This window comes from Amblyomma mixtum, chromosome 3 (assembly GCF_055824585.1).
Source record: "Amblyomma mixtum isolate Tamu chromosome 3, ASM5582458v1, whole genome shotgun sequence".
NCBI classification, from domain to species: Eukaryota; Metazoa; Arthropoda; class Arachnida; order Ixodida; family Ixodidae; genus Amblyomma; species Amblyomma mixtum.
In genome coordinates, this window is record NC_143014.1 from 73,068,448 (window position 1) to 73,089,411 (window position 20,964).

The following is a 20,964-nucleotide window of genomic DNA, read 5'->3' on the forward strand; positions in this document are numbered from 1 at the left end:
AGAGGAGAATTGGTTTATTTACATCATTTTACAGGATGAGTGAAGAGAAGTGAGAGACGATTCTGCCGCATTCGTTGTCGACTTTTATACACCTCTGGTTCCCCAAATTCCCTAGGTTGAGGACGCCCACGCCGGAGTGGGAGGGGCCTAGAGCTTTCACTTGTGCGCACAAACACAACACAGCACTTAGGGTCACGCCCCCATCACATGTTGAATCCGAGGGAAAGAAGGTGCCGTCGAGGAAGCGGCGACTGCGGTAGGTGATGGTTTCTGGCTAGCCGAAGGTTCCGTGGGTCTCGACAGCTGTTGTTCCTGAGATGACACCCGCCGCTCGAGGCCGGAACAAAGAGGTCACGAAAAGGCCAGTAAGTGGTCCTTTGTCCTTGGATATGTTCGGACGATGCCCGCCAGCTCGTCGCGATGCCTGGCACGCCAAAGAGCCACAGCAAACGAAGCCCTTTGTTCCCCCGGCACGCTCACAGCAATTGGGGAAGATAACGTCGGTCTCCCCGCGGCGGCGGCGCCGGCGGCGACACTTGAAGAGACTTCGGAAAGGCGGTCTGTTTTTGCTAAAACTTCAACCCCTTCTTTATGGTTCTGTACTCCGACCGGGAAGGGCTCGGTAAATGGAATCAGCTGTCACCTGGGTCCCGTGTGTGGTCCATGACAGCAGGCCTGGGGCAACGGTCGCCGAGTAGAAAGCAGGTTCTCTCAGCCACCCAGGAGACATATGTGTGCTGGCTGCTTCCGCCGCTGCTTAGCCTTCGCCGTACCTTGCTTAACGACGATCCACGTTTGGTGGCAATTTCTCCCAGACCCGCGTTCTTCGACCCTGACACCGCATCTGGCTTCCCGATGACACACGTCGGGAAGTAGTCTTTCCAGGCCCGTGTACTAGGACCTTAACACCGGCAAAACATCGGTTCCAAAGGCTGCCGCCACGGTCGCATCAATAGAGCACACGTGCTCCTTGCGGGCCACGAAGATTGCTGCTGCCCTCGCGTCTGCATTCTCCACTTCTTTCAATTTTACAGTTCGCTCAGGCCTCTCATCGGCTACTTCACATGCAGTTTTGCATCGAGATTCAAGTAGCGCTAGCTCTTCGTACAGCTGCCCACCGATGTACGCTTCAAAGAAAATCGTGCCTTCCAGTTTTCTTTTTTCACAATTGCCTTCACCAGCTTGCTTGCGCACTTCTGGCAATGAAACACACTGTCTCTCCTCCACGCTGATACCCACAGGGACAGATGCATTATCCCAATCCTGCAGTTCCTTATCAGCTTCGAAAGCCATTGCAGTGATCAAACGCGCATCCCTTCCTTCCTCGGCATCAAATGCAGGCTCTTTCCTGGTTAGCCTATGATCATCTGCAATAACAATGGCAGCTTCCGGATCTGCCTCAAGCTCCAATGGAGCCTCAGGTTTGTCTTGAACAGACTCATGCGCAGTTTTGAAATCGTCTTCAAAACATGCTCTCTCATTTGCTACATATAGCTGCTCCCTGTCTGGCTGCTCTCGAAGCAAGTGTGTCTCAGGTGTTTCCAACTTCCCTACACCTTCAGCTATAGCGTCTGCTGTCACTGCGCAAAGTGTCCGCTCCGGCTGGCTTACCAATTCATCTTTGACAGCCAGCTTACCTTCGCCTTTCGTTACAGCTGCCCCAGAGTTTGCGCCAACCTGTTCTGGCTCAATGCTGAACTCCTGTTCACAAACAAAACTCTCATGAGCCTCCTGGGTCTCCTCTATCTCGGCTTGCTCTGACAAGCAGCGCTTCAAAGGCGTGACTAACGCCCCTATGCCCTCGGCCATCTCTCCTGGCACGGCACACACGGTTGGGCCCTGCTGCCTAAACGCTGCAGCTTTCACACCTATAGCCATTGGCCCACAGGTCACTCTCAATACGGGAACATGCTGTTCTCGCTTCGATTTAGGACAGTCAATCATTAGATGCCCAAATTCCATGCAGTCAAAACATTGAACTGCTGCCAATAACATCCCTTTATCAGATTTCGTTCCCTGGTTGAATTTAGATTGCATCTGCGCAAGCTTTAACTTTTCTTGCTCAATGAGAAGTTTCAGCTTCTCAATCTCCAGCAGCTGTTCTGCCTTTTGCTCAGTCTCCAAACATCGCATCATGCCCTCCCGATCGTACCGCACGGCAGCCATCTCCCTTTTCCGTGCTATCATTTATAGCACGAAAACACTACACCGACATGGTGAATTCGGAGGAAGCAGAAAGGTCTCCTACCTCGCAGGTTGCTTTCCTCTGCCACGGTAATCTCGTCGCCCTGAGTGACGACAGCGGGCTCCTTGATGCGGATGAGTTGAGTTGAGCCCCGGCTCTCGTAGCAGCTCGCTGACTTGTCCTGCCTCGTTTGACTTGCTGGTCGCCTGGTTCTTCTCTTGAACCTCAACGCGGACGCCTGGTTCCTTCCGCAGCTCACGGACTTGGCACCTCCACGACACGTCGGTCGCCTGGCTCCTTCAGCTCCTCGCCTACTTGAGCCTCCTACGTCCCGTTGACATATACCAGCAGTCTCTGAAGCTTTCAACGTCGCTCTATGACGCTGACGTTCCTCCTTTAGGGCGTACCGCTCTGCAGCTTGTCCACCGACTTGATCCTCCGCCCCTCCGTCAGATACCTCGAGCAGGAAGACGTAGCAAATCCTGTCGCGACTGCGCCAGTTGGATTCCCTCTTTCTTGTAGAGGGAAATTGGGTTAAAGATGATTGTTGTAGGATTCTTGACGTCTTGAAGATTCGTTTTGCTCAATCACATTGCACGAGGACACTTCTGGAGAGGTTAAACTTTTATAACAATTAAAAGCACAAAGGAGGATACAAGCAAGGAGAAAACATATTTACACTTGACTGGCTCGCAGTTCTAGGTGACGAAACCAGCCCTCGGTCCTGCCGAAGCAGCGGGTTTTAAATCCCATGTCCCCGCCCTCGGTGGGAGAATAACCAATCAAGTACTATACAAACATCCACCCAATAACTTATTGGGGAAAGGAAAATACCACCAATCAGCAATTGGGGAAATAATAACACAACCAATGAATGATTGGGGAAAGAAGGTAACTCATCGCGACACTGTACACATATGCACACTTTCCACCATCACGATTTCAGATAATTATGCTTTCCCGCTGCGAGCTTCGCGAACACTCGCTTTCCCAACGTCCGGTTGCCGCCAAGTTCGAGGAACGCCATTTCAACTCATCAATTTCAACTCGTCGTCGCAACTCATGCCTGCAGCTAGCGTGACAATATGTCAAAGCATGCCGCTGCAGACATGGTACAAAGAGCCACGCACTGTGACGCGGGTCAGCCTCGCCGTACACACGTGCACACAGGATGCCGCCTAACGACTCCGTCCATGAGGGGAGTTTGACGTCTCCTGTAATCCCCCGCCATTCGGCGCCTCCCTTCTCCCGCTGGGTTCACTGACCCCTTTCTGTGCGGTTGTGCGGAGGGCCTAAGAAAAAGGACTTAATGGGCATTCCCATAAAGCGACCGGATGCGGCAAACAAAACACGGCACCGCGAACTTCACTCCTCCGCCATTTTTTTTTGTTTGATTAAAAATGAAACAGGCGGAACCTGTTGGGCATGGAAGACGTAATAAGATGAGCTAAGTGTCTGTGTCCAGACGAAAACCATCGGAAACACGGATGTCATTGTTCACGTCGATAACGTGAGCATAATTCGATGCAGAGTTTGCACCGTTGCTTTTAACCATGCTGTGTGGGCCAGTGCGTGCTCTTGTGCAAGCGCTGGTTGTGCTGGGAGGTAGTGTGCAAGACAAAGGGCGGCCACGTTTTTTTTTTCTTCTTATTTTAATGCCTTGAGGAGGGCCTTGCCATTAGCATTCGGAACTGACAGTATCTAGCTTGCTGCATGAAGTAAAATTTATAAAATGAATTTCTGAATGATTGACTCCACCCAGAATTTTCTGGAGTGTTAGTGTGGCAAAAGTGCTTCTTGTTGTGGGGGTTTACATTATTCTTTGTATTCTATCGTCGTAAGCAGTTACCATGCTGCGTGATAAAGAGTTTTTTTTTTTTTCCTGAGTAGCTTCTTGATGGTTTTCAACAAGCGGCGTCATTGAGCAGCCACCCAGTTTTTCATTGTCTTGCGGTCCTCGAATATCATGCGAAGGCTGAAGTAACATCCAGGTTCATCGCTTTGGCGTTCTACTAGTTTTTGTTCGGTTCTTGCGTTCAGTATACTTCATCTGATGAATCGACATCGATGTCAGACAATTCACCACGTTAAGTAGGCAGCTCTGAAGTGTTCTTCCTTTAAAAGTTTTATGTTGTGAATGTAGTCATCCAACATCAGAAAAGTCGGAAAAGGCGACATTTAGACAACACAAGCGATCACAGGAACTCAAACGCGGCCGCGAGCCACATTGAATTTTAGGGCCTTGATCTCAGTGACTACATCTGGTATCGTTGATATTTGCGAACCCTTCGAGTCGTCACGAATTAGTTTTTACACGCAAATTTATTTTGAAGGAATAACTTGAAGCCTACAAATCCACTTCCACATGATCAGAATTTTTTTTTTCTTTCACACGACCAAAAGTAGGGAGCGGTATCCGTACACAGCAGCAGCAGACCAGCTTTTGTGCGGGAGGCGAAATGTTGCAAATATATGTAGATAAATAGCTAAATTCTGTATTCACCATAAAACTGTCCGGCGTCGTTGTTGTGAGCAAAAAATCCCCGGACAAGCAACTTAGATGGGCCATCTACATGTGCGAGCGCAGTGCGGGGGGAAGGGGATCAGCATCTCTCCCCCCCCCCCCCCCGAGAAAAAAAGAAAAAAACATGTGCAAATTCTGTACCATATTGCTCCCTGCTACCCAGAAGACATGAAAGGGAGCTACGTACCATGAACTTGGCAATGAACGATTCAGCGGATGATTGATACCTAACGCTGTTCCACAGTTCAAGCGGTAATTTTACTAAAGCATGAAACTTCATAATGCCTATTTAGTGCTTATTTAGTGCCTATTAGTGCCTTCATGGTACCTATTTGCTTGCAATACCTTCGTTTGCAGGCTAATAATACTCTCAAGGATAGTGATCTCGTTTTGTTTATTTTTTTTGTTCGGTGTTAATTTTTAAATGGTTTCTGAGTAAGAGGGGAGGAGCGTAAATATTTGTGAAGTGTAACATGCCGAAACTGCACGTGGACTGGGAAGGATACCCTAGCGGAGGGATCCGGATTAAATCGTCCGCTTTTAAGTCAATGCTTCTGCGTACAGCTTCCGTCGAAATGAGGTCGCCGCGGTCAGGATTTGATCCCACAACTTCGGGCTCACAGTAGCCACGGTTTAGCGGGCGCCTGCTGAGCGATGTCCAGGGCTTTCTGAGCGGGCGCACAATGCGTGTTCGCGTTCCATGGGCTCTTTCCGCTCCTCGTCTGGCTGAACCGGGCGTGCCGCGGAAATCTGTTTTGTCACCCTTTCTGTTTAATGTGGCGATGTCGGTGGTGAAACGCCAAAGACGCTAATCCACCAAGGCGGGTGATTTTTCGAGGTTTGTTAACCTCCTCAGAAACAATGTTAGTCCCTAAGTGTATAACAAAGAGAGCAAGATCTCTAGCTAGCACTTTGTGAATGGGAAGAAACCGACCATTAACAGCCCAGCGTACGCATAGACCAAGTTACCGATCATGTATACAATGTGCTCCCAAATCACAACTGCTGAAAGTCAGGCGAAAATCAACCAGTCGGTGCAGCTGCTACTTTCTTCTTTTTTTTTTTAATCCAAGACTGCCCGAGTGACAAAACACGCCGATAATACTGCCGGCAGTGCAGTAGTTAGTAGTTCGAAAAGTTACCATCTAAAATTGTGTATTTTAAAAGGTATGTCTCATTGCCGTGAATTTTTGTTTTTTATTGTGGCTTATTGATAGTATGGCAATCAAATGAAAATGCACGCTCTAGCTGCTTCGCAAAGTGTTGGACAGAGATACTATTACATATGTTTAGCGTCGGTGCCATATCGCAGTAATTTTCAAAACGAGCACTTGAATGCTGGATCCCTAACTGCAGCGTACAAGGCGATCATTTTTCCCTAATCCAGCTTCTGTTCAGTGTGCTCAGGCGTAAGGAACTGACCGGGTTACCGTGGCGCCACAGAATATAATTTCACCGGGCATCAGACCGTTTTGTCAAAACTCTCGGGGAACTGCGCAGAAAGGTTCGGTTCCTGCATTGGCGTAGTAATTTACTGGCAAAACATTCCACTGCTATCAGCAGCGCTACACGCAGGTATGCATAGCCGGCGCTCCGTGGCGCACGGTTGGGACAAGTATTCGACAGTGGCTTGACGTATCGTGGCTTCACAGCACGAGCAGCATATATGCGCTGTTGAGAAGTTTGAGAAACAAGTAACTGTAATCAACTGCACTTCGTAGTCGGGCACCGTTGCTCTTGCAACAGGCACTGAGCGCACACGCGCTACTGGCTCGCCATACTGCAGCGGCGTCGAAGATGCGACCTCTCTCGTTGAGCGCCGATCCAGCTCTATCTCTAACCTCTGCAGCTATAGAAATATTCTTCACTGAAAAACACGAAGAGGAAATCTCAGCCACTAACTTGAGCCGCTGTGGCCGCGACAAGCCGGCAGCGTGGCCAGTAAACGCATGCCAACGCGGGGGAGCAGGGCCAGCGAACCCCGACGCTGTTTTCAGAAGCGGCCGCAAGAGGGATTTCAGTAGCGCCCCGACAGGCAGCGCTCATGGCGTATTCTCATGACGTAGCGGTCAACCGGCGTGCCCCACCTGTTGCATCCGACTATATAGTTCTATGGTTTACGTCTTAGTAATGCACAGTAGGGAACGATGGTATACCAGCACTTGCTCATAAGACTGCTGTACACTTCTTACACAGCATGCGCGGGCAGTCAGTGCACAAAAACTGCACAAGCCACAAGATAGCGCGTGGACACGCACTGCAATCCCGCCCAAGAAGACGTGAGCCAGGACGCCGTTCTCACGTACTTCAGGTTCGTGGCTGACCAGACTGCGCGCGCTGGCCAGCCACGATGGCTGAGAGGACATCTAAGAAGGTACCGTGATGGTGCCTTTGCTAGCCAATCACGAAAGACAACGAGATGGCTACATGGGTACCATGACTAGTACTTACATGCGATGGCCAATCGCAAAAGCCAACGAGACAGTGGCTCAGCGGCCATTGCGATTGGTCCCCGCGCTAGCCAATCAGATAAGCTATCATGACTGATCCTCAAGATGGCTAATCACGACTAAGTGGGTATGTGACTACAGTCGGATACAACTCAAGAACGAAGCTTCAAATACTCCTCAAAACATGACGTCGCAGTTAATCCGTTCTTACCTTCTTGCACTTGGCAGCCCACTGAGATGCCACGCTAGCATTTGCAAGAAGATTAACCTCGACGTCATGGCAATTCGTCGACGCCATTGGTTCGAGTGTCCTTTGAGGGGCAGCTACGTGCTTGAGTTGTACCCGACTATAGTGTCTGCGCTAGCAAAACAAGAAAGCCGATGAGACGACGGCTAAGCAGGTGTACGAATGGTCCCTCCGCAGGACAATCACGATAGCCAGAGAAGACCACCTGAGCGGACCACCATCCCTAAACAAGATAGTCGTGATCATGTCGCTCCAACGAAGGTCAACAAATACACTGCGCAAACGAACCCCCCCCCCCCCTCCGCCTCCTTTCCCATAAAAAAAACAACCATCAAAAGAAACGTCGATGGGGGCGGAAAAAGCAAGAGTTCCAGCGAAACGAAACCAACGATACTGTCACGTCGGCGTACACGCACTCTGCAACGGGCAAGCCACGGTGAGCAGGCACATGCTGCTCTCGACTGCAGACAAACCTCGGAGCGCATGCGTCAAAGATTCGCAACCCTCTCCACGTTTACTCAACAGCGAATAGCGAGCGCTCGGCCTCAGGCAGCGCATGGCTAGGCACATGGCGGGAGGAAACAACTTTCCTTCTTTCCTTCCTCCATAGCACCCAAACTCGGGGCACGCCAAACCACGGCAGGTCGTGGCCAAACCGGCCAGACACGAGCTGCGGACGGGTAGCGCCGCCTGTCGAAGCTTTCAGCATCCTCCACTTGGAAATACGGTTCGGCGTACCGCCGATAGAGGCCGCCACAAGATTTAGCAGTAGAGTGCCTCGATGGGCAAGCGCAGGCGCAAACGAACCCCCCCCCCCCCCCCCCTCCGCCTCCTTTCCCATTAAAAAAAAACAACCATCAAAAGAAACGTCGATGGGGGCGGAAAAAGCAAGAGTTCCAGCGAAACGAAACCAACGATACTGTCACGTCGGCGTACACGCACTCTGCGACGGGCAAGCCACGGTGAGCAGGCACATGCTGCTCTCGACTGCAGACAAACCTCGGAGCGCATGCGTCAAAGATTCGCAACCCTCTCCACGTTTACTCAACAGCGAATAGCGAGCGCTCGGCCTCAGGCAGCGCATGGCTAGGCACACGGCGGGAAGAAACAAGCGCCGGCGCCAAGTCTCTACGACAGGAACATACCGTGTACTGCAACTTTATCGGCACAGGTTTGAAAAATTCTCCCGCCACAACCGCTGGCTCGTTTGTGGTGAAACTGCGCACAAAGCTTCCTTATTGTTGTCCGTTTTAAGGCATAGTAAGTATAAAAGTGGTACTTACTAGGTTTGGTCCCGCGAGATGCGAAACAATAAGCACCCGTGTTGAGATCGAGCCGCCGTCATCGAATTTCTGCCGAAAGATACTTGTGGCGTCATCTGGCATCGCTGAAGGAAAGCGCCGCGAAAGCAGACGACAGAAATACGACGAGACAATGGAGAACATATCTTTTATTGGTAAATCACCGTCAAATCATTTAATTTGTTTACGATAGTTTTCAAAATGCGTTTGCCGAAAAATATTTCACGCGCTTAAGCAGACGACATGGCCCGAACGACGCATTCAAAGCAAGCCGCCGCGCTCGTTGCAGCGCTCGCCTCGGCGCTTTCCTTCAGCGACGCCAGATGGCGCCACAAGTATCTTTCGGCAGAAATTCGATGAAGGCGGCTCGATCTCAACACGGGTGCTTCTTGTTTCGCATCTCGCGTGACCAAACCTAGTAAGTACCACTTTTATACTTACTATGCCTTAAAACGGACAACAATAAGGAAGCTTTGTGCGCAGTTTCACCACAAACGAGTCAACGGTTGTGGCGGGAGAATTTTTCAAACCTGTGCCGATAAAGTTGCAGAACACGGTATAAGTGAAGTGCAGAAGCACCCTCAGGAAAAGTGGGGTAATAACGAACTGCAACTGATCATGCTAAAGAAAATAAAACAAAAATAGATCAATCGCTAAAAAAAATACATTTCAAGGAGCACAGACACCAAACTTTTGCTTCCGTGTTTTCTTATTTCAAATGATGCGTTAGGATTAGTATACATGGATAACCTCAAGTCATTCTCTTACGACCGCTAAGTACTGATAACTGAATTTCTACTTGATGTTGTTTCGGCTTCGGTTTCATCAACCGAACGATGGCTGTGACGAGTTATGATGTGTTTAGGCCGCGTGAGGTACTAAACAAAAAAAAAATCTAATATAATCGGTGACACGTAGTCGTAAATCACTACAGCGATTAAGCCAGCATGCTTCAAGAAACTGCATTAACAACAAACGAGGTATCAGCGGTTTTGCAGTTTTTTTAATGCCTCACTAGGCCTAAATACTTCTTACACGCCACAACCAAATTGTTTAGCGGTTGTATAAGCGAATACCACGTCATGATCCGTTCATTCTAATGTCTTATGCATGAACAGAGAAGAAAACATGGAACTAAAATGTGGTGTCAATAGTCCATTCAAAGCTGGTGGGATAAGAAAATTAAGAACGCCACCGAGCAGCGAAGCGCCTCTTCGAGGCAGAACTAGGAAAAAGGGAAAGGGGGTGGGGTTAAGCTAGGATGGGGGAGGGGGTCTGCGTGCAAACAAACTTCTGTAGTAGAGATAAAACAAACACGTGATTATGGAACAGCTGAAGTATAAGAGAAAACCAACACTCGGCTAAAAGAATCTTGACCCCCAAAAACATGACACAAAAAATCAAATATGAACAGGTTCAATACGCTGCTGGAAACTGTTTACAGGGCAGAGGAAATTCAAAGTGCACAAGAAAAGTTACTACTGCAGAGTCGAAGACGTCGCCAGGGTTTTTTTTTTTTTTAAGGAGGGGCCAAAGATAACTTCTTGTACCTTGAGAGAAGGGAACTCGATGGAGTGCCCCCTAAGGCTCTGCCCTGGATACGCCTGAGGCGAATCGTTTAACAGCGACAGCGGGGCGATTCTCTGTGCCGCTGATGCAGCGAAGGACAACATAACTGACACATTAGTTAGTTTTGCACAATCGTGACTACAAAAAGGCAGAAAAAATTTCAACGCATCGCAGCAGGAATACGTACGAAATTCCACTTAAACTTATTTACAGAACTGGGATAATACATCATGGGTAGTAGCGGGGCCAGTTGGTTCATTTTTCAACTTAAAACAGTGCGCAGGGACAGGACACAGTCGAGAAACACACAGACACAGTGCTGTGTGTGTGTTTCTCGACTGTGTCCTGTCCCTGCGCACTGTTTTAAGTTGGGATAATACAATAAGGAAATCTTTCATACCGCTTTCGGCGACGTCGGTTGCTTACCGGTTGGTAATGCAAACAATAAAATGCAGGCATGGTGGAAAGAAGTAAGGCGCTAAAAGAAGTTGGGATTGGTTTAAAACTTGGCAGATCTTTAAATGATAACTTGTCGGTGCTTAATCAATGTTTAGAGAAGGCTATGGCGCAGAACAGGCGTTTGTATTTAGCTTTTCTGGACATCAACTGCGCGCACAAAAACAAACAGGGAGATCTTACAAAACGATGGATGATAAAATAATGCCCTATTATGTCATCCATGTGCTCTATCTCTACTATGGTCTCTAAATCTAGTACATTTCATTTAGAAACGCTGCTGACCGAAGCGTACTGGGATAAAATTTTAAAGTTGTACAAGCAACGGACCGACAATTGCAGACGCACATTTTTTTTTTTTTTTAGCGATTATGAGCGCGCTCACAAGTATGGTGGCAAACGTTCGATGCTTATAGGATCCATACGTGCACCCATAGACCGTACCCACAGACAATTTAAGTCTCAAGTCAAGATACACAAGCGGGCCTGCTACCGGAACATCATGTGTGACTACAGGGGTTTGAGGCGTTGTGCAGGAGGCATGAAAGCTGCTTGTGGAACGACTGAATATCAGCATACAACAAAAAATTCATCTACTAACCAAAAATGCACGAGAAACATTTTCAAAGCAAGCCGAACTCGTATGGGAGCCAAAACGTTTTCGAACTGTGCCGAGTTCAAATTAACGGGAGCCCTTTTGAACCTCTTTGACAGCACTCGACGTTGGCGGGAGCAAATCGTCACTCCTAAAAAAAAACGGGACTTCAAAACACACAGTTGCGATGTACTGTGGTAGGGCATGAATTGGTGTTCTTCACATAAGGAGCTGGCGCTCGATAACAGAGCCGGTGTGTTTTAGACTAAACGGTATTGGTCATTTCTTCGTGCTTCGTCTGCTTCAATACAGCGTAGACATTTCGATTTGCACGCATAATTCGTTGTGGTCACCTTTTTGTACAAATTTCGCCACATTTTCCGTTTTAATAGCATTTTAGCGCCATTTAAATTTAGACTGCTGCTTTTCCTCTGCTGCCCCACGTTCGGGTGGCGTTGGAGTGCTTGTTCTCAATAGAGCCCTTCTATGGAAGCACTTTGTAACTTATGACGGGTTTGATCGCATTTTATACCTACATTGCGTCTATAGGTCTCTCAGGTTGTGCTTTACACGCCGGCTGACCCGAATTATCCCTGTTGATGATTTTAAGCGTGTTTTTGATGCGTATACTGAAGTGTAAGGCACTGGAAGGAGTCGGCCGTGCTCGAACGTTCGTGAGATTCGGCGCCTTGCCCAACAATTATCGCTGCTCGATGCGCATATGCTTCTGCATGGCTCACATTTTCGTTGGGCGTCGAGCCATGTGTAGTTCCCCAGCAGGCTGAACAGCCCTTATGTGGCTTGGGCGCTTTCTGCCTGTGTGTCACGGATGGACGTTGTAGCTTTGCCTTCGATACCTTCGACGCCAGTGTATTACATGTCTGACCACGGCACGGTAATGCTCACGCTGTCTCTTTCCAGTACTGGAACAAGTCAACCACGCCGTCTTGCTTTGCGTGTGCTACCAGACTCGTGTTCGCGCATCAGCTTGTCACCCGCTCTCCGAGTTTTGAAGGTCGGCAGCAGCCACGGCAAGTGGTACGCGCTCAAATGTCTGTCCGTCCGTGCCCGTCCGTGTCCGTCCGTGTCCGTTCCGTTCCGTCCGTATCTGAATACTTGTGGCAGGCTGCTCACCTACCCACCGTATCAGGCAGCAGCTCAATTAATCATGAGAGGCTGCTGGGGAATAGCAGCCTGGATCGCAACCCAAGCCAAGCAACCCAAGTCCCACCGATGGCAGCACCTGCCATAGAAGGGCAGTGGCGCATTGCTTGACCGCTGCACCACTGCGCCAGGAGTGGTAGGAAGACTCCAAGGGATCTATGAATGTAGAGAATGACCAATTCCGCATATATGGACATTAACCCATTATCACTGTCCGAACAACTGCCATCCGTGAACACTGGTTTTCACTTCGGTTCCGATGTTCAGATCCAAAATGTTAGCGCACTTAATTAGCATCCCAACTTCACCAGCGCTGCGACGAGGAACAAAGAGAAGGAAGGACAGGGACACGCGCTACTAACAACTGAAAGTTTATTTGAAAAAACACAAGTTATATACTCTCAAATGACAACCCGAAGCGCCTGCGCTTCTAGCAAAAAAGGACACAAAAGAAAGTGTCCTTTTTTGCGGGAAGCGCAGGCGCTTCGGGTTGTCATTTGAGAGTATATAACTTGTGTTTTTTTCAAATAAACTTTCAGTTGTTAGTAGCGCGTGTCCCTGTCCTTGCTTCTCCGTCTTTGTTCCTCGTCGCAGCGCTCGTGAAGTTGTGAAGATGTACCAACTAGCTCAGATCACGGTTTGCTTAATTGGCATTTGGCCCAACTACGCAAATCGACCATATTTTTAGGAAAGAAAATGGCGCAGCAACTGTCTCACTTCTCGGTGGACACCTCAACTGCGCCGTAAAGGAAGGGAGTGGAGGGCTCCGGAATGATTTCGACCACTTGGAGCTGTTTAAAATGCACTAACATCGCACTGCAAACGGGCGCCTTTTGCGTAGCACCTCCATCGCAACGCGGCCGCCGCGGTCGAGCTCGAAAGAGCAATGGCGCATGTATTCCACAGTAGAGGGCCGCGCGTTGCACCATCGCGTGTCAGATGACCTGGCAGGCATGGCTGCGAAACTGCGAATGGTCCAGCGTGCAGAGTGGTAAGCTCCGCCCAAGCATGCGTGATATGACGAGCTGCAGATTTGGTACCAACCACTCACTCGTGCTTCGTCGATCTCCGCAGCCGAACGGTGTCGGCGTGTATACGTGTGCGCACTTCAACGTGCTACGCTGTGCGAGATGTCGCCATCTTTAAAGCTCGTGGTCACGTGTCCGTTAGCTTGCAGTGTCTCCGCATGTTCGAGGTCGTGTGCGATTCCTTGCGCATTTTGAGGCTATGGGGCGATCGGACACCGTTGTAAGTGTCGGGACTGCCGCAAGACATCCAGTGATGACCGCGTTACCACAAGTTGCTTCTGAGGTCCATGTCGAGGTTTGTGCACTTCCGACTAAAGATTAGGTCAAGGATGACTGAAATTCGGGATCATTCGGGAATTCGGGAAATTCGGAGTCTTTAACTGTGTTGCCATGGGAAAGAAGCAAGCATAGCTGTCGCTTGGTGCAGGCATTAATTTGGTTTGTACTGCGTGGAAAAATACGCAAACATCATGGTGAACTCCATTTTCTCTTGCTTGCTTTTGTTTTCGCTGCGGATCACTTGCGAAGGACCAGTGAGAACTGCTGAGGCCAGACAGCACTGGCGAGTCTTCGCAAGTTTACCGCGCCGAAATACACCGGGCTCCAGCATTAAGCGTACACTGTTTCCTTTCGTGTGTTTTCTATGAATGCCATAAGTTTTGCCTGAACTACTCGTTGCGTTCTTTTTTTCTGTTTTTGCACTTTAATTTAAATTCCTTTCATTAATCAACTATTTACGTTTGGCAGCATGAGACAAGTCAGCACACAGAAAGCAAATGGCACATATGGGGGCAGTCGTCTGCCCCGTCAAGCTACTCTTCGAAGCAGCATTTTTGCGGCTGCTCCTTTCGTTGTAACGAGGGAAAATAAACTTAATAATAATAATAACAATAACAATAATAATAACAATAACAATAATAATAATAATAAATTATTACCATACGCCCCCGCAAGGCGCAATATGCGCATGAGCCACGGCGCGGAATCATCGTGGCATGTGCCCAGTGGGCGCTTGGAAAGTGCGGACCGCGGCAAGCTAACCGTTTTTGGCAAACCGTTACCGTATACTGCTCTCAGGCGCTGACTGTGCCCATGTTGTGCGGGCATGCGCAGCAAGTAAAATATTTTAGCGGATTGATACTGCACTACCATTACCGTTACCGAGCCTGCAAGCAACTGCGCATACATGTGATACACAACACGTGCTCTGCTAATGCCCGACGAACGCGGTTACGGCAGTCGTATGCTGGTTTGAGGAATGAAAGGTGGCTGGCGATATACGCTGTAATAAAACCCTCTATGCCAAAGCGCATGTTAGCACACTATGCTGTGCCCTCCAGCTAGTCGCCAACGAGAGAATAAGAGGCGGATCGCGGAACACGCATGCGATTCTTTGGATGAACATAAACGCATGCGATAGCAGAATTACTGTCTGTCTGGCGCCATTTGTAACGAATTCAAAAAAGTGTTTGCTCTCGACGCAAATGATTATCTAGTGCAGCTCGGAGACGTCACTTACGGCGAACCAAACAAGCAAAGGATAGCATTTCTGGAGCATGCTGAGGTTCATGAAGGCACTTAAAGTAATGACGGCTTTTCTAACAGGCCGTGTTCCGAGCTAAAGCAGCATGGCGGACGTCCAGAAGGTGCTGCAGCAGTCTCTTCCCATTTGCCGCGAGCTCACTCAGGTAATTACAAACTGTCATGCGAGCGGGATACTTGTACCTCGACACTGGATTACCGACAAGAAGTCGGCCGACCAGAACGTAAAGTGCAATATAGCAGCGAAAAACACATATGCTCATAAAATCTCCAAAAGCGCAGCACAATTGGCTGTGGCAGCAAACCGCATGCAAAAAGAAATGTTTCATCTCCAACACTGACAACCTCACAGCAGCGGACCCGCCGCTTGAGCTCTGTGGCTCCGATGTCTCCAAGGCCAACGGCTGATCAAGCAGCCGCACAGGATGGCGAGAGCCGACACAGCCCTGGACTAAGGACACCGCCCGACGAGGATGGCGACCAACTACCAATCTACCACTGGTTGAATAAAAGTTTTTACTCCTACTGCTGAGCTGCTCAGCACGAGGTGGCGAACTAGTGCCCCGCCTGTGCCGTTCACACTGCGACGGACCCGCAATGCAGAAATGACAAAAACGGTAGCGCATCGTCATAAAGATGAGCGTTAAAATCACGTGGCCATAACTAATCCTGACCCCCGCAGTACGCCGTCATCTCATAGCTGTGGTGCGTAATATGAAAATCACCAAGTTTTCCGGTTATTGACAACAAAGTGATATTCCCCTAGATGTGTCGCTGCATTACAGTGACAGAGACCGAAGAAGGAATTGTCGCCGAAGCTTTCTTGTGCGACGCACTGCATGCATTAAATACTTCTCGTTTCGCGAGTATCGCACATATTATCAAGCTTCCGAGGTGCCAAAGGATGTTCTACACTTACAGGTGACTTGCACCCTTCCGAAACTGGTGCAAGGCTGGATGTAACACGGTGTGATATATATATTTACAGGTGCGCCCTCTTGCCGATTGCTTTGAAAGACATTACTCATTTTGGTGGCGTTGACAGGGAACCTGAACAGCCTCTAGAAAAAGATGTCGTCGCCCTGTCTCAATATGCAGTAGAATTGCGGCACATCCGAAAACGATTACGATACCCAGATATGGCTTTCGAAGCGCGCCCACATCTCTTTGCAGTTCTGACGTCCGAATGACGTTCATGACGAGCTTTTATTTTTAACAACTTAAAAAAATATGCTCTTTCAAGGCGACCAACCTTCAGCAAACTCCCTTGCATACCTTGCAAAGCAAGTTTTAAACAGTACAAACTGCTGTACCAACTACCTTTGGCTACACCAACAGCGCGGCCAAGGCGCGGTCGCAAGTAGAAGTGGAGGTAAACACGGCGCCAGGCTGTGGCACGGCAGTTAGATTCTGGTCTTTATGCGTATCGGTGTTCTTTTTCCTCGGCGTCCGATACACAAACCTACACAGTAAATTTTTTGTTCTTCTTAGGCGTGCATTAAATCTCTCTACCCCAAGTCCGGCTGCTAGCTGTTGGAGTTACATGTTTAACAGGGCCGTTAAACAGTTCGCGCAGTTAGCCGCCGAAACTGTTCAGCCGTCGGGTGAAAACCCAAACAAAGCCGTGGGATCGAGCGCGTGGAATTTCTCCTTCAGTTCCAACCGCGAAAATCGCGAGCGTACGTGCGGAACACTTTCCAACGAACGAGAATGACCGGAAGAACTCTTTGTCCGTTCTCTGCAGCTTGAGCGTCACTGTTTGCGGCCCATGAAAGGCACTAGGAAAACGTCGGCCAGCAGGAAGGAATGCATGGAGTGCGTGCAACGAAAGCTCCCTCACCCGTGTTCGAGAGGTCGGCCGTCGGGCATGGTGTGCGGTGGCCCCGCCATGGGGTGCGGAGGCCCCGGGTGGGGCGGTGGGGGAGGCCCGTGGTGCGGGGGCCCGTGGTGCATGGCCGGCCCGTGACCCATGAGCGCCGGGTGGTGGTGAGGCGGCGCGGGCCCCTTCCAGCTGCCGTCGGGCTCCATGCCCGGCCCGTGCGGCGGAGGGGGCCCGTGCGGCGGTGGCGCCGGGGGTCCGTGAGGCGGCGGGGGCCCATGCGCGGGGCTGTGCGCCGGCCCGTGCGGGGGTCCGTGCGCCGCGGGGCCCGGCCCGGGCGGCCCGTGTCCCGGCCCGTGCGCGGGGCCGTGCGGCGGCGCCTGCGCCACCAGGCCCGGCCCGCCGCCGGAACCCGTCGGGCTGTTGCGCACGCAGTGCCGCGGGCTCACTGTGCCGGTGGCCAGTTCCTGCGAAACAAGCGGCAGACGCACGTGAGCAAGGCATGTGAGCTGCGCATGAGCGACACGGGGAGCAGCGTTCGTCCGAGCATAGGGCGCGGCGCACTACCGGAGGAGGTAGATTCTTCTGGTTGATACGAACGTGAAACGAAACGTGATATTTTACTTAGATAAATATCCGCGATTGTGTTACGCTATACAGTTTAAACTGTGAATTCGAAGGATACGGAAGTCGGCTAATTAATGCCTTTAACTCTGTTACGCTCCCTTTCTTCCTAACGCTTTCTTCTTTACTGTCTTCTCCCTGTCATTTTACTCATGCTAACCGCAGCTCAGGTGCTTCAGGTTTCGATGGCAGATGCCGCGGCTAGCAACACTTTTCCCTTAGATTCTTATTACATATGAATAAAGAACCACTAATAATAATGATTTTATGCTGCTCTGAGTACATGCTGACATCGAAGGTCTGCAGAAAAACACTATACAAGTCATCCCTGAAGCGTGCCACGGCCTTGGCAAGTATCGCTTCCGATTTCGCTAGTACTCCGGGTGTGTCAGCGAAGCCCGCCACTAATTAAAAAGAAAATGTTAGAAGTATTCAAGATGGCTTCTTCGATGTAATAATACCACTGAGGCGGATGCCAGAAAACAGGCGCATCGTGTTAATTAGTGACATGATTTACAAAATTATTTTTTTACACCATAATACATGTCACCCGGCGGTGCGTGTCACGTGACCTATGTCTTTCAGGGCTTGGTGGGCTGAAGCAGAGAGCAACGGCCCCGGCCGAACATAGCAAGTCACCGCTGAGTGACATGTAGTAGCGGGCCCGCTCCACAGCCGCGTGGGATGCCCAGAGTTTGATGCGCCACAGCGCAAAGCGTAATCGCGGTTTCGGCATTGCAAAAACTGATAAGGCGATTAGCGACGGCCAGCTGCAGATTTAAAGTCAGAACCAAGCGCCTCCCTGTTTTAGTTAAATGTGATCTATTAGAATGCAGTTAAGAATCGTAGCAGTCAAAATAACTCGCGTGTTTTCTGCTGTCCGAGAGCACTGGTATTACTACGCCACAAAAGCCCACTTTATACCGCAAGAACCCTATTAAAGAAAATTTCCGCCAGACTTTGCTGAAACACTTTCTACTGTTTATTCAACGCAGATGTGACTCAAAAACGGAAATCTTAAAGCTTACTAAGAACATGTTAGTTCATAACAAGCACTTCAAGGCATCCTCCTGACAGGTTAACCCAACCGCTAAAGCGGTGCTCTGAAGCTACTATGGTACTTTTACAAAAGTTGAATGAAATGAAAACGCTGCTAAAACACGAGTACGAGCCTAATCGACCTAATGCATGATCACGATTTAACGCATGCCTTCAGGATGAATGAATCTGTACCCTTGGCGTCTGGTCGAGGCCGCAGTTCTGAAGGCCCAGTTCGCGCGTAAGAACAAGCTGTGATCAGCTAAGGCAATGGGTGTCGCATCGCGTGTTGCCACCGTGATTGGCCAGCAGCGTATAGGGGCGCCGATGGTCAGTCACGGACCGCCTTTGCATATGGAGAGCTCGTGAACACTGCCCCCGCTAACGCAGTGCTGCTCTCTGGAGTCTAGAGCTACCGTCAAGAGCGCGTCGCTTGCCGCGAACCCTCTCTCACCTTCTCTGGCCTCGGTTGTCGACGCATTACGAACCGAACGGTATCCAAAGCCGCTACTTCGGTTCCAAATTTCAGTACTGCATACATGCAGCAGACAGAAACGGTTCAGCATTCCAAGCCGGATTCGAACCGAAGTGGGTGGAGATCGAGTAGGCTGACGTTTCGGACCACTCGGCTACTCTCGCGCCACGTTCGTAACGCGTCGTAATTGCAATTTCCACTCCAGCCGGTTCCACAGGCAGACGACCGAACTGCGGCGCTTGTAGCATGACGCCGCTTTCAGTGGGCTGGTAGCCAACCGCAATGACACCAAGAGGAAGGGCACAGATTACAAACGCCGTCGTCATCGTTGACCTTCACTATAGCACACTGACGCTAAAGGAAAGGGCATGTGATTATCATCTTTATCATCCGTCATCAATAGTTTTGAACGTTCGTTCTGCGCTTGCACGTGCTGAGCGGTTATAGCGCTGCAGCCTCACACGGAACGGGATGCGCCATGAGCTAAGAAGCGTCTTCCGGGCACGGAACGCTGCGTGCATTTGGCGCCGGGGGAGAAAAAGGGCTCGAATATGTAGGCAACGCCACATGAATTGCGGCACGAAGACGAAAGGCGACCGGCCGAACGCAAGGCTGAAGAAATGCGGGCGAGCGATATATGACGCACCAAGCAGCGAGGGACGCTGAGCGCGCGCTGCCCGCACAGTAAAAAAAAAAATCTACGCCCTTAAAGGAGTAACACTAATATGACACCCTTTCAACACCCTTATTTTTCTTTTTTGAAAAAGGATGCGCTGAGCATGTTAACGCCGTTAATGCACCCATCAACGTTGTGCGAGTGCAAGGTTGCGTAAGGGCGCGCGATGCTCTGAATTTTTGGACAACTTTGCACTAGTTCAATCAGGCGTGCTTTTAAAATGATGCGAGCTATTCGAGCTTTCCACTAAATGACAACTGAAGCTTTGATGCGTGCAGCTACGAATGCGATTCGCGCCCCCATAATGGGGTAATTTAACTGAATTATTTTAGCTCAAGTGCTGAGCATCACTGACCCCAAACAGGGACTCGCTGAAATGGCACATATAAACGTAGAGAAAGTATGCGTGTCATGGGCATGTAAGTATTGAGCCCAGCAGTGGTGTCTTCTGTGTTTAACTGTCACCCCAGTAACGCTTTCTATGACTCATTTCAGGGACGCTTGTACAGTCGTGAGCAAAAGTGGAGAGATCGGCGCTTCGGCGGCAGGAGCAGTTGCGGGGCCGCCCCACGGCGCTGCTATCTCGCCGCGCTCGCTCGCTGCGAGAGTGCCTCGAGTGACGACAAACTTCCCCCTCGCTCTCGCGCGGGTGTTTATCACGACTGATAAATTCCTAGTGCGGATTTCGGCTACTCTGCTGGTGAAACCACTCGCTTCCCCGCGCGAGAGCGAGGGGGAAGCGAGGGGGGTTCACCAGCAGAGTAGCCGAAGTCCGCACTAGGAATTTATCAGTCGTGATAAACACCCGCGCGAGAGCGAGAGCGAGGGGGAAGCGAGGGGGGTTCACCAGCAGAGTAGCCGAAATCCGCACTAGGAATTTATCAGTCGTGATAAACACCAGCGCGAGAGCGAGGGGGAAGTTTGTCGTCACTCGAGGCACTCTCGCAGCGAGCGAGCGAGCGCGGCTAGGGTGCCTCGATGGGCGCGCATCGAGGCACCCTAAAGGCCCAACTCCATCGGCGCCCCTCGGTGAGCGCGCGGAACGCCTGCGCGACCAGCACGCGCCGCGACGAGCGTCGAAAAGGGGCTTGCATCTCCATGCACCTGGTGCTGGCTCGCTCCCCCTCGCGAGCCGACTGAAAAAATGTCAAGCCGTGAACAATACATGGTTGGGGGCGCTGAAAGGACGAGTTAAACCGCGAAGAAAAGTTCGGGGAACACGAAGCTATGAAGAAAAGAGTCCTCAAGAGCCCCGCGGTCCTCCGATTGTT

General features: G+C 50.3%; 1 protein-coding gene across 4 annotated transcripts in view; it reads right to left on the reverse strand.

Moving 5' to 3' along the window:
- The window catches only part of LOC149350591 (LIM domain-binding protein 2-like), a 252,569-nt gene that overhangs the window by 96,079 nt on the left and 135,526 nt on the right, over nt 1–20,964 (reverse strand). For all 4 annotated transcript variants that reach the window (XM_089579635.1, XM_089579636.1, XM_089579633.1 and 1 more), the window contains one exon: nt 16,902–17,347. In XM_089579635.1, coding sequence (XP_089435761.1) covers nt 16,902–17,347 — 446 coding nt within the window. The remainder of the gene's footprint in view (nt 1–16,901; nt 17,348–20,964) is intronic.